Here is a 14,434-nt window from a genome sequence, read left to right on the forward strand (position 1 = left end):
TTTTATCCAACTGGTGTGGACGAAAGGCGAACCCTGGCTATATAGTGGCACCGACGTCACGGAGTCGTGGGCGGTGCACTGGTGGAGAAACTCCAGATGATTTGCTCAGACAGAAACTCAATCAAAAATTGATGTGGATTTTTTGAGAGGAAATATGAATGAAAGAGCTGATAAAAAAAAGAGTCGCTTGGTTTTGGCTCAAGTCTCTGAGACTGCTGGGAGGCCAGTGACCCGGACAGTGTTTTAACCCTTTATATACAAAAAGCCACTTTATGAAAAGAGTTAAGTAAGCATGTAAGGAGAAAAGAAAGTTTTTAGACTTTTGTAATTTAAAGGAGACTTTGTTAAGAAGAACAAGACTTAAACGCAGGAAAAACCTTTTACTAGGAAAGTATTTCATTAGATATAAGATGGGGCTGGAACATATCATTTCCATTCTGCAAATAAATGTATGAATCAGTTGTTAGGGCTCCACAGATTATATATATTATATGTGACCATATTCTTACAAAGAAAAAAAAGTGTTATTCTACTAAAAAAAAAAATCCAAAACTTTCAAGGCTCCCACAGTAAAATCCTGGCTTAGATTTCCCTTGTGTGCAGTCCCCCCGGAGAAAGTCCTGAATACGGCTGCCACCTGGTGGTCAAAACGTGAAGCTCTCAAGCTCAGGTCTGAGAGGACTTGAATGTGCAGTATAAATGACTTATGAAAAATATTTCTCTAGTGACACAGTAGTGGTCAGTTATAAAGCTAATGTGCTTTCTTATTTTTTAAAAAGGTAAAAGAAACTAAAGAAAAGAAAAGCCTGCTCTAACAGCATTTGCACTCAGCTTTGCAAAGTGGCCTTCGCCCTTAATATTTGGCAGTTTTGTCCAGTGTTGACTGTGCAAATACAGTAATAAAGACCTGGAATAAAAAGTGGGCCTACTATTAATTCCAATTCTGGACCATAGCTGTTGGTGAAGGCCTGAAGAAAGCCTGATGCCTGATAGAGAGGTCACCCTCTGTTTGGTGCTCTTTATTTTGACCATGATGGGCCTCAAGGACAGCCCAGCAGCTTCTTCATAATGTTGATACTGTGCATCTTTATCTGGAGAGTAGATGAGACACCCGAGGGAGTAACGCAACTCTGTGACACTAGAATTTCAGAATGGCTTGACCATGCTTACGGTAATATCACCACACCTTGCTAGTAAAGGCTTGGACCCCCTTTGCCTTCAGAATGGTCTTAATTCTTCATGGCACAGATTCAACAAGGTGCTGGAAACATTCTTCAGATATAAATGTCCTGATCCACCAGATCTCAAAGGTGCTTTAGACTGTGGATTCCATTGGAGATATGGTGCATTATCCTGTAGGAATCAGCCCTTGGAAGACGTGTCCACTGGGTCATAAAAGGATGCACAATAGGAGGCAATCTGTTATCCATTTTTGGTGAGTCGGTGTGAGCTGTAGCTACACCTTCCTGTTCTTAGCGAAAAGGAGCAGCAGTAAGTGTGGTCTTCTGCTGCTGCTTCAAAGACGGCCGTTCACAGACGCTTTTCTGCCTCGATCATAATATTTTAAAATTATTGTCAAACACCATACCATGTCAAAAGTCACTTTAATCACCTTTCTTCCCTGTTCTGATGCTTAGTTTGAACTTCAGCAGGTGGTCTTGACCCGATGCCTACATATCTGAATGGAGATGCTGCCAAACAAGTGGGTAATTAGATATGCACGTTATCGAGCAGTTAATAACCATGCATTTAATAGTGGCCAGTATATGCATATTTTACACAACCCATCCATGTCTCCAGGACAATTACTTCTGCATGAGGCAAATCACATCTTGTAATTTCATAACACATCTAAGATACGACTCCGTGAAATATTAACTGAGAAGGCTAGCTGAAAACGTCAGCCAGTGGATATAAATGGCAATAAAATGCTTAATAACTTTTAAATCTAATTTTAAGCTTGAAAGACAGATGGAAAAACTGAGTTCAACAGCTGTATTTATGAGAGCAGAGAACAACCAGCAACAGTGAAAACATACATTTTTCACAATGTCGGAAAAAAAATCTGCAAAAATCAGTCACATCAAGTATTTCAGAATATGTAACTTAAAAAAAGGATTGTGGAAAATGTAGTTTTAAACATACCTGCATGCAGTACAGTATTACACTAGGCTGACACAAGATAGTTTACTGTCTTTGTATGCTACGTGACTTATTTGTGGATTTACAAAATCATACAGCTGATGTAAAGATTAAAAAAAAGAAAGAAAACTATCCTCAGGTTTACTTCATAAGTAAGAGAACTTTGGCAAATTTATAGCTGACAAAAAAGAAAGAAAGAAAAGAAATATTTGCCAAGTTAATCTGTACTGATTTTCAACTACCATGGAAAATGAACAATTACATTTACCCTGGTCCAATTTAAACCACAACAAGACATTTTATTGAAACAAGCCAGGACAACAAAAACAAGAGCTGTGAAATGACTGAGCAGTGGTCCTTTAACTCTTTAAGTGCGACTTCACAAAACACATAGGGGAATGTATGTAAGTGGGGAAGCAGACAACATTTTCCCTGCTTTCTACCCACAGGTTGGACTCTTAACGTCAGCTGTGATGAAATGTGTGCGTTCTTGCAGTCTTCAGGTCATCACGTGATGGACTCCATCCTTTTGCTTGAGTGACAGATGAGTTGTAGCCCATCACTAAGAACACCAGCAGCCTGGTTTTCAAAGCAGGGCCAAATTGAGGCCATCCCGAGCTTAGACATTACTTTAGACAAATTATTTATGAGCGGTGTATGTAGACTTTACTTTGAATAATTAAGTCATGCCTGCTTCAACCTTTGGAGCTCTCATTTGGTCCTGCTGTGGAAAAGTGGCAATATTTAATAGTCCATCATCTCCTCTCCTCTTAATTTCTTTTCTTGGGACTCTGTCCAAGCTTTGTTGATTGTTCTCTTCATCTCGTCGTCTCCCTCTGCATAAATCTTTTTCAACACATTCATCAGGCCCTCGCCGGGGTCAGCATTATCGTCAAGGCTGGGTTTTCTGTAGAAAGGCGGCAGGAAAATACTTTAATGGTGCAAATAATTCTTTGGATTGCTCTCATGTAGTATGTGTGCACCCAATCACTGCACTGCAATCACAGTGGCTTGAGACACAGCACTGTTGCTGCACTTTATTTCACAAACTAAAATCAATAAGCACATTTCTAACTCACTCTTTCTCTTTAGACTGCTTTTCCACCGCCGTTAGACAGTCCCACTTCTTTGTTGACTGCTTCTTGCACATGACCAAGACCATGTCTGTTTTTATCTGTTGCAGAGAGCAAAAGACAGTTTCAGAGTGTGGACAACAGACTGGCAGCTCAAATCAAAGACGAAAAGTGACAGGAACACTGACACTGCATTTAACAAGGTTTACGTATAATCACAATAGCCACCTTAATAAGTTAATGCAGTATATTTAAACTCATTGCTACAAGCTTAAAAATAGGGTGTCTGCTGCCCCCTAGTGGCCACACATAATTTTGTTTTAACTTTAAATGTTTTACTTTATTTGGCTTTTCATTGATGCTTACTTTTCTCTGACAAACAGGTCAATCACTAAGAATCACTACTCCAGTTTTTCTCTGCAAAATGACTAATATTTCCTGAAATCTTAAAATAAATACAAATAAATGCATCTATTTAAAATGATGCACAAGGTACCTTTTCACCTGCTTTCTTAGCTATATTGATGCGTACATGATTTTATTTTTTTTCCCCATTACTCTTCATCAAGCAGCAAGCTTACATTACAACCATCTAACATTTTTCTCTGGTTTAAAAGAGATTTAGTGTGATGGCTGCAGGAGGTAACATGGCTTAGAACTGTTGCAGAATATGCAAAGGCAATCTTAAAAAATAAAAACTTTGATTTGTCCTGCCACAGAGCTTTTGAGTAGCACGGAGTGGCTGCCTGTCAAGCATTACCCTCTTGACAGACAGCAGAGGAAACCTGCATTATGCACAGCTTCATGCAAACTGATGTTTTAGCTGTGAGAGAAGGAGAGAGAGAAGAAACTGATGTTTTAGCTGTGAGAGAAGGAGAGAGAGAAGAAGTATATACTGCAAGTATTTGGTCGATTACTGGCCTGCAATATCAGAGACCTACACAGTTTTGTGAAATATGGGGATAGTCTGCTGAGAGAGATTGCAACACTGCTTCCTAAAGCACACCCACTCATCTAAGATGACAAAGACTTTTGACCCAAAGCCAGCAACCGATTTCTGAAATACAAACATCTCATGGCCGCTGGGCTGAGGAGAAGCTGAGTAAGCAGCAGATGATTTGTTTACCTTTTTGTAGCTGTCCTGTTCATTGATTGGATACAACAAGTTCAGAACTGTCATTTCGTGGTTTTTGCCATCTAGATCCTTCACCAGCACAGAAAATGACCTGCAACACAGACAAGGGGCAAATTCACGTGCACTGATAAGGGAACAGGAATGTATAAACAAACTGAACACTATGCTGATTATCAACTCACCGTTCTGTAAATTTGACCTCCACATTTTCTGCTGATATTTTGTGCACATCTTTCAATGCCAGATAAATTTTGACAAACTTATCTGACTGGTCCCATGCTGCAGAAAAGATGATACACATGTGAACAATTTTGAAATACTGTTTTTTCCCCTCCCCAGCTCTTGAACGCATCTTAACCGCTTGGTTTTCTCAGTAATGTTTGATAGTGCTACTCGATAACTGCCCCATACCATAGCTGGTAATCTTGACAGTGTATGCTGCCTTAGTGGCTGCAGATGGGTCTGCCTCCTTCCTAGCCTGTTGTTCTTTTTGTTGTCGTTTAGCTGCGAGCTCCTTCTCCACCTTTTTCTGCTCCTGTTTAAGTAGATCCTGAACTCTTTTCCTCTCTGCCTTCTCCAAGAGGGACCCCAGCTCCTGCAAGTCTTCCTCCAACTGTTTAATCTGTATGAGGGGAACAATACAATCACTGAGACATGCACATCCACTAATAGAGCAGTGCTGTCGGTTTGAATCCATCTACCAAACATTTGTTTAATTAAAAAAACAAAACTATATAAGTAAATAAATGTGCAAAAACTAACATTTCATTTCTAAATAAAAATTTCTATTGTAACTTAATAAATAGTAAGAACAAAGTGCCTTCTACAATAATTATATAGTCACTAACCCATTTCCCACAATCAACTCTCGAAGTCATATTACTTTATTTAAATGTAGTCTAACCTAACTCACAACACACGTTGGAACTATGCATTTGTCTGCGATTTATCTGGCATCCAAACAGCTTAGAAGCCTGTACATATTACAGTTATTCATGTCTTGAGAGATCCTTTACAGATGTATTGTAATATGTATGTATGTATGTATAATTCAAATGTAAAAGTGCTTAATGATACTGTACATGAGTGGGTATAGTAACATCTCCAGACAGCTAACAGAGACACCGAGTAACTACCGTACTGATTTGTTTAGCAGCGCAGTAGTTGTTTTACACTGAATGATGTTGCTAGAATGTTCTGGTAGTCCACTAAAAGCTAACAGCTAAGTTGGGCCGCGAGCTACTGGCACCCACCGCCACGCACGACTACCGACTGTAATCGTATTTGCCAGACAGGCGTTTTGTTTTAGTTTACAACTGTAACGTTACCCTGGAGAAAAAAATAATAATTTTTTTTTTTATCAGGCATCACGCAGCTGCTCGCAACGGGTTGATAGGACTGACGTTAGCAAGCATTGCACTAATTTCACTGTATCTATGTAAATCCAGCTACCGCAGCTAAACCTTAAAAGATGCAGTTTTGCTGAACACTAAACTGAATGAAACGATTCTGCTCACCTGTTCGGTTAAATCCATTCAGGCTTATCAGTATCAGCTACACTATGAAATGCCGTTGCGGTTCTTCTTCACTGCTCTCAGACTACTTTCCAGCGGCGCTTCTTTCCAAAGCTCTTCCGTCTTCTTCATTTGGCAATTTGCAAGGCCGATTACAGGTGTGCTACCGCCACCTACTGTACTGAAGTTTAATCATTGCTAAACAGCAAAGTGTCCTTGTATGTAGAGCATGACATGAATTAAATGAACCGTTTTAAGGTAATTTCAACTTTTTTACTGAACCTTTTAATGTAAAATCAAATGAATGTTACAGTTTGCTGGCTTTCAACAAACTTGCACCACTTTAAGAGACACATTCTATTTAATTGCATTATATATACGCACATTGGCCACTCGATCCTTTATCTGCTCATTAATGCAAATAACTAATCATGGCAACAACTCAGTGCATTTAGACAAGCAGATGTGGTGAAGATCAAACTGAGCACAAAAACAGGGAAGAAAGTTGATTTAAGTGACTTTTGTCTGAGTCTACTGGGACTGCTCTGAGCTGATAGGAAGGCAACATTAACTCAAATAGTCACTCATTACAATCATGGTAGAAAAAGCAGAAGCAGCATCTCTGAATGGATAACATAGAGGAAAATTTGTGTTTTGAATGATATAACCTCTATTAAAAACATGAACATAAGTGCACTCACACACACACACAGGTGTACAAGCAGGTACTCACAGACACACACCATCTTGGTTGGCTGCTGCCTCTAAACGTATCATGAATTATTAGTACTGTATGCTGCTTAGCAACATTCACTATTATTTACTGTTACTGATGCTTATGTTGGTTGTTGCTGTGGTTTCCCTACTGTGTTGTCTTCTTTTTCTCTCAGCAGGTGATCACGCAGATTTTCATCATCTTTTCTCTCTCTATCCCTCTTCTCTATTTATCTTTCCCTCTCCTTCTGTTAATTCTCTTCCCAACCTCTCTTTCTTTCTCTTTCCCATCCCCTGGTCCTGTCTGTTCTGATTATAATAACTCAAAATGAAAAATTAATTAATAACAACAACAAGAACAATAATAATAATAATTATGAAGGTTGAATAAAATATGACAATCAAGTGGACCAGTATAGCAAAAGCCGTAATGGTCTACTTGGGAAAATAAATCTGGTGGGCATTTTTCTTGGCCTTCAGAAAATAATTCTGCTACAGTGCCGGAGAGGACACAAAAAAATTAAATAAAATAAATCTCAGAAAACCAGTTTCTTTTCATACTCCACTGATTTTTTTCCACAACACACAACATATCAAAACAACAGCAGCAGAAAGACATTGAGTGCCACTCGTCACCTAAGAACAGGAAACTGAGGCCACAATTCACACAGGCTCACCAAAATTGGAAGAAGATTGGAAGGAAGATTGTTGCCTGGTCTGATTAATCTCATTTCTGTTGGAACATTTTATGGTAAGACCAGAATGTGGTGCTAACCAAATGAAAGCAAGGATCCATCCTGCTTTGAAGCAAACGTTCCACACGTTTGGTATTTGTTACATCTTAGATACTTTTCAACTACATAAAAGACCAGTTATATATTACATACAGAATAAATGAAAAGAAAGTAAGTGAAAGGAAAATGTGGGCTTTCTTGCCTATGAATTACATCTCATTTTAGGGCAGCCATTACCTTAAAAAATAACTTACTTCTTTTCCTGTGACAGTAGAAGGTGCTAAACTTTTATAAAACTTTTATATTACACATAACATTTTATAATAAACCAAGACACTCACAAAACTGTAATGTACAACAATATTCATTTATTTATCAGTACTCATATCAACTTTCTCATTTTTTATATTAAGAAGGCTAATAAGGAAGCAACAGCACCTTACTGACCAAGGAAAACATAATTTACACAAGTAATCAAATGTAGCTGTCTATTGATAACCACTGAAAAATCTTGTTTTTCAAAATGTCCAGTGAGACCTCATCACCACCTTGCTCTCAGAATCCCAGACATCTGATTGTGGTCAGCTAGATGACGAAAGACAATACGGCTAAGACGCCACCTCCGCTTCACTCCTCGTGGTCGGGAAGTCATCACACACCTGTTACGTATCCTCACAGGGCAGCTGTCTCTGGGTAGTGCTGAAATCTCTTTGTCTGCTATCTCCTGCAAAAAAAATGAATAAATAAGTAAACAGACATTAGTACTTCACTCTGTACTAATGTCTTTTCAAGGATTCATTCTGTAACAGTTCAATCATTACCATTGCTGAGTTATTTATTAATACACATATGACTTAGATGTCCTTCTTCAGTGTATACCTGAAGCTCTTTGGGTAGGATGGTGTTCTTCCTCAGTGCGTTAATTCGTAACCTCTCATCAGCATAGTCAAAGGCCATCTGCCTCCTCTTGACATCCCTCAGCATCCTCCAGTCAACATAGTAACTTCTCACCTGCTCCACCGCCCCCCAGCAGCTCCTCAATGCCTGCAAACAGTGCTCCTTCAGTTAGTGAACAAGTATTTAGTCTGCCTCTGTACTCAATTACACACACTGTAGCTCTAACTGTCTGAACCACCTTTAGGCCCTAACAATTTTCAGACAAGCCAGAGCAGTCTAAATCAAAAGCTGATTATTTCGGCTCATCTGCACTGCCGTGTGCCATTTGGACAAGCTTTCACTTGAAAATACAGCATCTGACCTGATGTTAGCAGTTTCAGTTCTATGACAGAAATCAAGTTTGCCCGAATTAGAGCATCAGGTGCCCAAGACAACAGACACACAGATGTGAGCCAAAAAATAAATGAAACCTCCTTCGTACGCTTCCGAAATAACAGAGGGGGAGAGACCCTGGTGATTCGGACATAAAACTATTACATGCAACTTCTGATGATCCATTGAAAACTTGCCTTCCTATGACGCTTGCATATTCCACACAGATCGTGTTAACAAAAGGCTCACTTTGCAGGTTCAAGTAAAACTAAACAGGGAATAATTTTATCCATATAACGAGCGCTCAGCTGTAAAAGAAATCGGTTGCTCTTGAGGGATAACGGGCCACAATTAATGCTAACAAAGTCATCATTTTATTCAGCTTAAATATCTTGCTTTCAAGATCATTAGAAGCCATAGCCATAGCAGTAAAAAGAAGTTAATCACTCAACCTTTCTTGCTAGAACAAGCACGGGAACTGAGCATATACTACCTGTCCTCTTATAATTTTCATGTATTATAAGAGGACATGTATCATGTCCTGTTAAACCCTTCAAAGAACCATACTGAGCCAGGTTTGACACATAGCAGGCTTAGTAGCCGCGAAGCTAACGTCAGAACGCTAGTTACATCAATAAAACAGCCAATGTTACATTTATCGACCGAAAGTCAGAGATAATAGATTGAGTCTGAATGAAAACACAACCTCAGCTAATACATGCAAGATTACCGTAAATGCTTTACCTGTTTTGGGACGCAGACGGTGGAATAAAGGGCATTTAACCCCAAACATGTTAGTCTGTTAACCGCCATATTGGATTTGACTTGCGCGAAACCACCGGAGGTTGAAAGAAAAAACATTCAACTTTACCGCCACCTATCGACCTGGAGTGTGACCAGATAAAATGAGACGTACAGTGTCTAAAAAAATGTCAAATTTATGAGCGAAAACGCGACACATTTACAAGTAAAGCGTGACAAATTTATGAGAAAAAACTCGTAAGAGGGAAAAATAGGAAAATTGTGTCTTTTTTTTCAATCAAAGACAGACTTCGCCTCACTTTTCTATCTTAAACTGCAAGGAAGTTCACATATACTACAAGCTGATTTCTGTTTAAATCGCTATGTGAGTGTTCAGCGATTGTGAGCATTGAAACATGTATTTTGTTTTTCATGATTTATCTTTGTAGACAGCTTCTACAGACACCTCCCAACCAGTCCCGTTGATAATGGGATTTCAACATTTCTTATGAGTTATTGATCCCAAACATTCTCTTCAACCTAACCATGAACACTTAAGTGATATTGCTCCCTTTCTTTAAAAAAAAAGAAAAGAAAAATTGTTTGCAAGCTTTTCTCGCATTATTCTTACATTTTTTTGTCTCAAAAATATATTTTTTCTCACTTTTACTCTGTCCACAGTGTAAATCACAGTATAATAAACAAATATTATTCAAATAACTGATGCTCAAGGCAGTTTATTTTGTAAGGTTGAGACCTTACAGCAGGGGTGTCCAACTCCAGTCCTCGAGAGCTACGGCCCTGCAGCTTTTAAACACATCCTTCTTCCTGAATCAAATAAATAGCTTATTATCAGGCCTGAAAACTTGATGGCATGCTGAAGAGGTAATCCAACCATTTGATCCAGCTGTGTTGGAGTAGGGATGCATCTAAAAGCTGCAGGACAGTAGCTCTCGAGGACTGGAGTTGGACATCCCTGCCCTACAGTAACAGAGAGAAAACCCCAACAATTAAGTAACACCCTATGAGTAAGGGCTTGGTGGCAGTAGGGAGGGGGAAAAAAACCCTTTTAACTGGAAGAAACCGTGGCACAACCAGGCTCAGGAAGGGGCAGACATCTGCTGTGACCGGCTGGGGGAGGAAGATAGGACAAATGACACTCTGGAGAAGTGAGCCAGAGATGAATGATAACCATTAATTAAATGCAGATTTGTGTATAAACACATATAGAGTGAAAAGAGGTGAGTGAAGAAGAAACACTAAGTGCTAATTATGGTGAAGTTAATATTAGATTTTTGCAGCAGCATTACATTTGTTATTACATTTACTTCATCAGTGCTGAACCTGCTGTGATTAGTTTTGCTTTGAGTCTCAAGTAACTGATAATCCCCTTTGAGAACATGCTGTAACAATCTGAATTTACTTGAATTTTTAGTCACGTGTAGTACCATTTGACCACCAGTAGGTGGCAATGTAGTCCTTTCATGATAAGGTCATACTCTCTCTCTCTCACCACCCACCATGACCAGGGCCCCTGTTCCAGCTGAATCTAAACCTTGTGTCTTAAATCTTCTGAAGCACAGAGTCATCTCTGCTTCCCCAGCACTTCTAACAATGAAACCCTTGTGTTTTAAGGAAGCACATATATTAAACAGTGTGCTCTTCTTCTTTCAACATATGTCTCAGCAGGGTGCTGTCTTTAATAGATAAAAAAAAGCATATAAGCAGAATGGGTTACTTTCTTAAACAGTTCCTCAGTACTCTGCAGCCTGGAGGAGATGCGTTTTTGGATAAATATTAACACATGACAAACTCCAGGCAGTGCTTCCTCTATAAAAAGCATTGTTATGAACCAGGCTGGAAAATTGGTATAGGGATCTAAGCACTGACTTAAATAATAAATGACTCAAAAAGTAAGCACATTACTGCTTACAGATAATGGTATTTGTAAACCTGTCACAGCACCAAGCGTATTAATGTACCAAGAAATTACCTTAACTTTTTTTGTAATGGATGTCAAAATATTCGGCTGTCTTTCATTTTCTGGGTTAGCGGGAACAACTCTTTATGAATCACTGTAATTGCAAAATTATATGGTTTGTCAACCAGGAGAAATGTTTTTGAAATTTGCGAAAACACAGCTTTTTCATTTGACAGCACCAGTTTATCATACTTAAACTGCTTTTTGGCTCCGAGTTAGTTTTGGCCCGTAGTTCAAAACTTCCCGACACGGCTGTTCCAAGATCATCATGACGAAGGCAGAATTTTTCTGTCAGTGATTTCTTTTACTTTCCTGAGCAGAGTTGAAAAGGTGACCCGTTGCAATTAGGAATAAACGTTTGTGATGGAGAGAGGAAGTTAAAAATATTCCTTAATCAGTCCTTAAACAATTTGACAAGATAAGAGTAAGGTACTCTTTTAATGATAAAGGGTCATCATTCAAATATAGCACAGGTAATATAAAGTAGTTATAGTTTAGAGAGCTTATGGGGGGCAATGCTGGTCAGTCTCATTCAAAGCAATCGACCTAACATATGAAAACAACGAGAACAGGTGGTGTTACAGATTAACGCATGCAAATCGAACTTTAATTTAAGCTGGCAACATCCTTTGTCATCATTATTTCTCAAGCAGCGAATCTATTCTAAATGACTTGGGACGAACAGCTCTGCAGCTGCACTGACAGAGTAAAGAGTGGGAGGTACTGTGTTGCTGTATAACAGCAGTGTGATAGGGGTCACCGGTGACAAATGTCCAACGTGCCAGCAGATAATTTAAATTAGATCAATGATATAGTGTTTCTTGCCCGCTGGCTTTAGGGAAGTGATGCAATTTCAAGGTGTCTTGCGCTGGTGTCACCCTGGTGCACCAGTGCGCTTTACAGAAGATCTGCAGATCTAAGGTCAGATCACAGCTAAGACTGGGGTAATTTGGACACAAAATCAGGCGATATGAAACTGAGATGTAACTGAGAGAAGTTGCAATTGCTCACCGAGGTGGCCTAATGAGTAAAAATAATGGTGCAGCGGTGAACTCAGTCAACACCCATGACGTGATGTAACCAAGCAGCAGCTCGGATCACGGGTTACACCAGAGGGTTACACAAAAGGCTAAACCACCATCAAAGGGTCTCTATGTACTCAAGATGATGTGGGTGTTGGGCTTGGTTCTGAACTACTCCAAGCAAAACAACATCTTTAAAGTAGCGACGTACTTGCAACAGCTATAATTAATTGCATGCTTTAGCACTACATCTAAAGTCTTTATAAAGTCCTTAAGTTCCAGGGAGACACATTCAAGCCATAGGAAAAGTCTACTAATACATACCAGACAGCCACGAGCAACCAGCTAACCTTCCTGGTATTCATCAAAGATACCTTCTCCTCTAGTGGTTTATGCATTCTTTCATCTAACCCTAAACAAGATGATTAAAACAAACAAGGATCTCTTGGCTGATCAAACATGAGGCTCATTCACTACGTACCACATGCAGATGAAAATGTGACAGGAGTAGTACGTCTACTACCATCGTTCCCATCCCAAAACAGTCAAATGTCACATGTCTGAACGATTTCAGACCTGTGGCACTCACCCCCATTCCCGCCAAATGCCTGGAGAGACTGGTCATTAAACACATCAGAGCTGCTTTTCCACCATCCCTGGACTCGCACCAGTTTGCATACAGGGAGAACCGGTCAACCGAGGATGCGATCGCCACAGTGCTGCACACATTACTGAAGCACTTGGAACACAGGAACACCTATGCACGGCTCCTCTTTGTAGACTACAGCTTGGCTTTTAATACCATCCGGCCATACAAACTCCGTCCCAAACTCCACCAACTGGGACTTAAATCCTCTCTGTGCAACTGGATTGTGGACTTCCTCACTAACCGTAGACAGAGTGTCAGAGTGGGTAAGAACACCTCTTCCACCCTTGTGGTCAACACCGGTGCCCCTCAGGGGTGTGTTCTGAGCCCTCTGCTATACACTCTCTTCACCCATGACTGTATTTCCTCCTGCGCATCCAATCTCATTGTTAAGTTTGCAGATGACACTACAGTGCTCGGACTTATATCCAACAATGATGAGACAAACTATAGGACAGAGGTGCAACAACTAGAGTCATGGTGCCACGACAATAACTTGGTCTTAAACACCAAAAAGACCAAGGAGATCATTGTAGATTTCCGGAAGAGGGGTCATAACAACCATCTGCCTCTCTTCATTGGCAGTGAGGCGGTGGAGAGGGTGAGCAGTTTTAAATTCTTGGGGGTAACTGTGACCGAGGACCTGTCCTGGGGCAACCATATCACCTCAGTTGTACGGAAGGCCCAACAGCGCCTCTACTACCTGAGGAGACTGCGGAGCGCACACATTCCCAGATCTCTGATGTTGAACTTCTACAACTGTGCCATCAGCAGCGTTCTGACGTATGGATTTCTAGTGTGGTTCCCCAGCTGCACCAAGGCCGATCAGCAAGCACTCCAGCGGGTGGTGAAAGAAGCTGGCAGAATTATTGGAACAAGTCTGCCAGAGATCAGTAATATCTTCCCCACTCGCTGTCTGAGGAGGGTGCACAGTATCCTGCGGGACCAACATCACCCTGCGCGCCACATTTTCCATCTGCTGCCCTCAGGGAGAAGGTACAGGTCTATACAGGCCAGAACATCCAGACTGGCCAACAGCCTGTATCCACAGGCTGTGAGGCTCCTGAACTCTCTGCCCCCCTCTCACGGACAATAACCATATCCAACTTCTTAATAGCAATGAACTGGTCTGCATTGGTGCATCATATCTTTATTCTCTTCCCCCTCCTGCCCCCCCCCCCCCTCTTTCTTAAATAGATAACTATCATATCTGATATCATATCTCACAGTACAATAATATTGAATGGGTTGCATTGTTGTATTTTGTCATGTTTCTCAGGTCTTTGTCTGAATTTCTACGAACATTATTGCTAAGGATTGTCTTATTGCATTGGAGTCACACTGGGTTAAATATGTACACTTGGGTTTTAAGGGGTATTTATTATTTTCTTCTTTTTTTTGGGTTGTATGGAAGCCCCAAACGCAATTTCATTGTTCTTGACAATGACAATAAATAAATAAAT

At 40.1% G+C, this 14,434-nt stretch overlaps 2 protein-coding genes across 3 annotated transcripts; both read right to left on the reverse strand.

The window, feature by feature from the left end:
• Positions 1 to 2,230: 2,230 nt before the first annotated feature.
• cacybp (calcyclin binding protein) lies at positions 2,231 to 5,995 on the reverse strand. Its single transcript, XM_080906826.1, has 6 exons — positions 5,868 to 5,995; positions 4,762 to 4,972; positions 4,533 to 4,629; positions 4,342 to 4,441; positions 3,222 to 3,316; positions 2,231 to 3,049 (listed from the first exon to the last, which is right to left on the reverse strand). The coding sequence occupies exons 1-6, from the start codon at positions 5,883 to 5,885 to the stop codon at positions 2,887 to 2,889; spliced, it is 684 nt and encodes a 227-aa protein (XP_080762952.1). The 5' UTR covers positions 5,886 to 5,995; the 3' UTR covers positions 2,231 to 2,886.
• A 1,665-nt stretch (positions 5,996 to 7,660) lies between these two features.
• mrps14 (mitochondrial ribosomal protein S14) lies at positions 7,661 to 12,935 on the reverse strand. 2 transcript variants are annotated; one of them, XM_080906827.1, is made up of 3 exons: positions 12,807 to 12,935; positions 8,192 to 8,356; positions 7,661 to 8,036 (listed from the first exon to the last, which is right to left on the reverse strand). In XM_080906827.1, the coding sequence occupies exons 1-3, from the start codon at positions 12,918 to 12,920 to the stop codon at positions 7,854 to 7,856; spliced, it is 462 nt and encodes a 153-aa protein (XP_080762953.1). In that variant the 5' UTR covers positions 12,921 to 12,935; the 3' UTR covers positions 7,661 to 7,853. The 2 variants fall into 2 exon arrangements, with proteins under 2 accessions (XP_080762953.1, XP_080762954.1); XM_080906828.1 differs by lacking the exon at positions 12,807 to 12,935 and adding an exon at positions 9,326 to 9,414.
• Between the last annotated feature and the right edge of the window lie 1,499 nt (positions 12,936 to 14,434).

Source organism: Rhamphochromis sp. 'chilingali' (assembly GCF_963969265.1).
Source record: "Rhamphochromis sp. 'chilingali' genome assembly, chromosome: 16".
NCBI classification, from domain to species: domain Eukaryota; kingdom Metazoa; phylum Chordata; class Actinopteri; order Cichliformes; family Cichlidae; genus Rhamphochromis; species Rhamphochromis sp. 'chilingali'.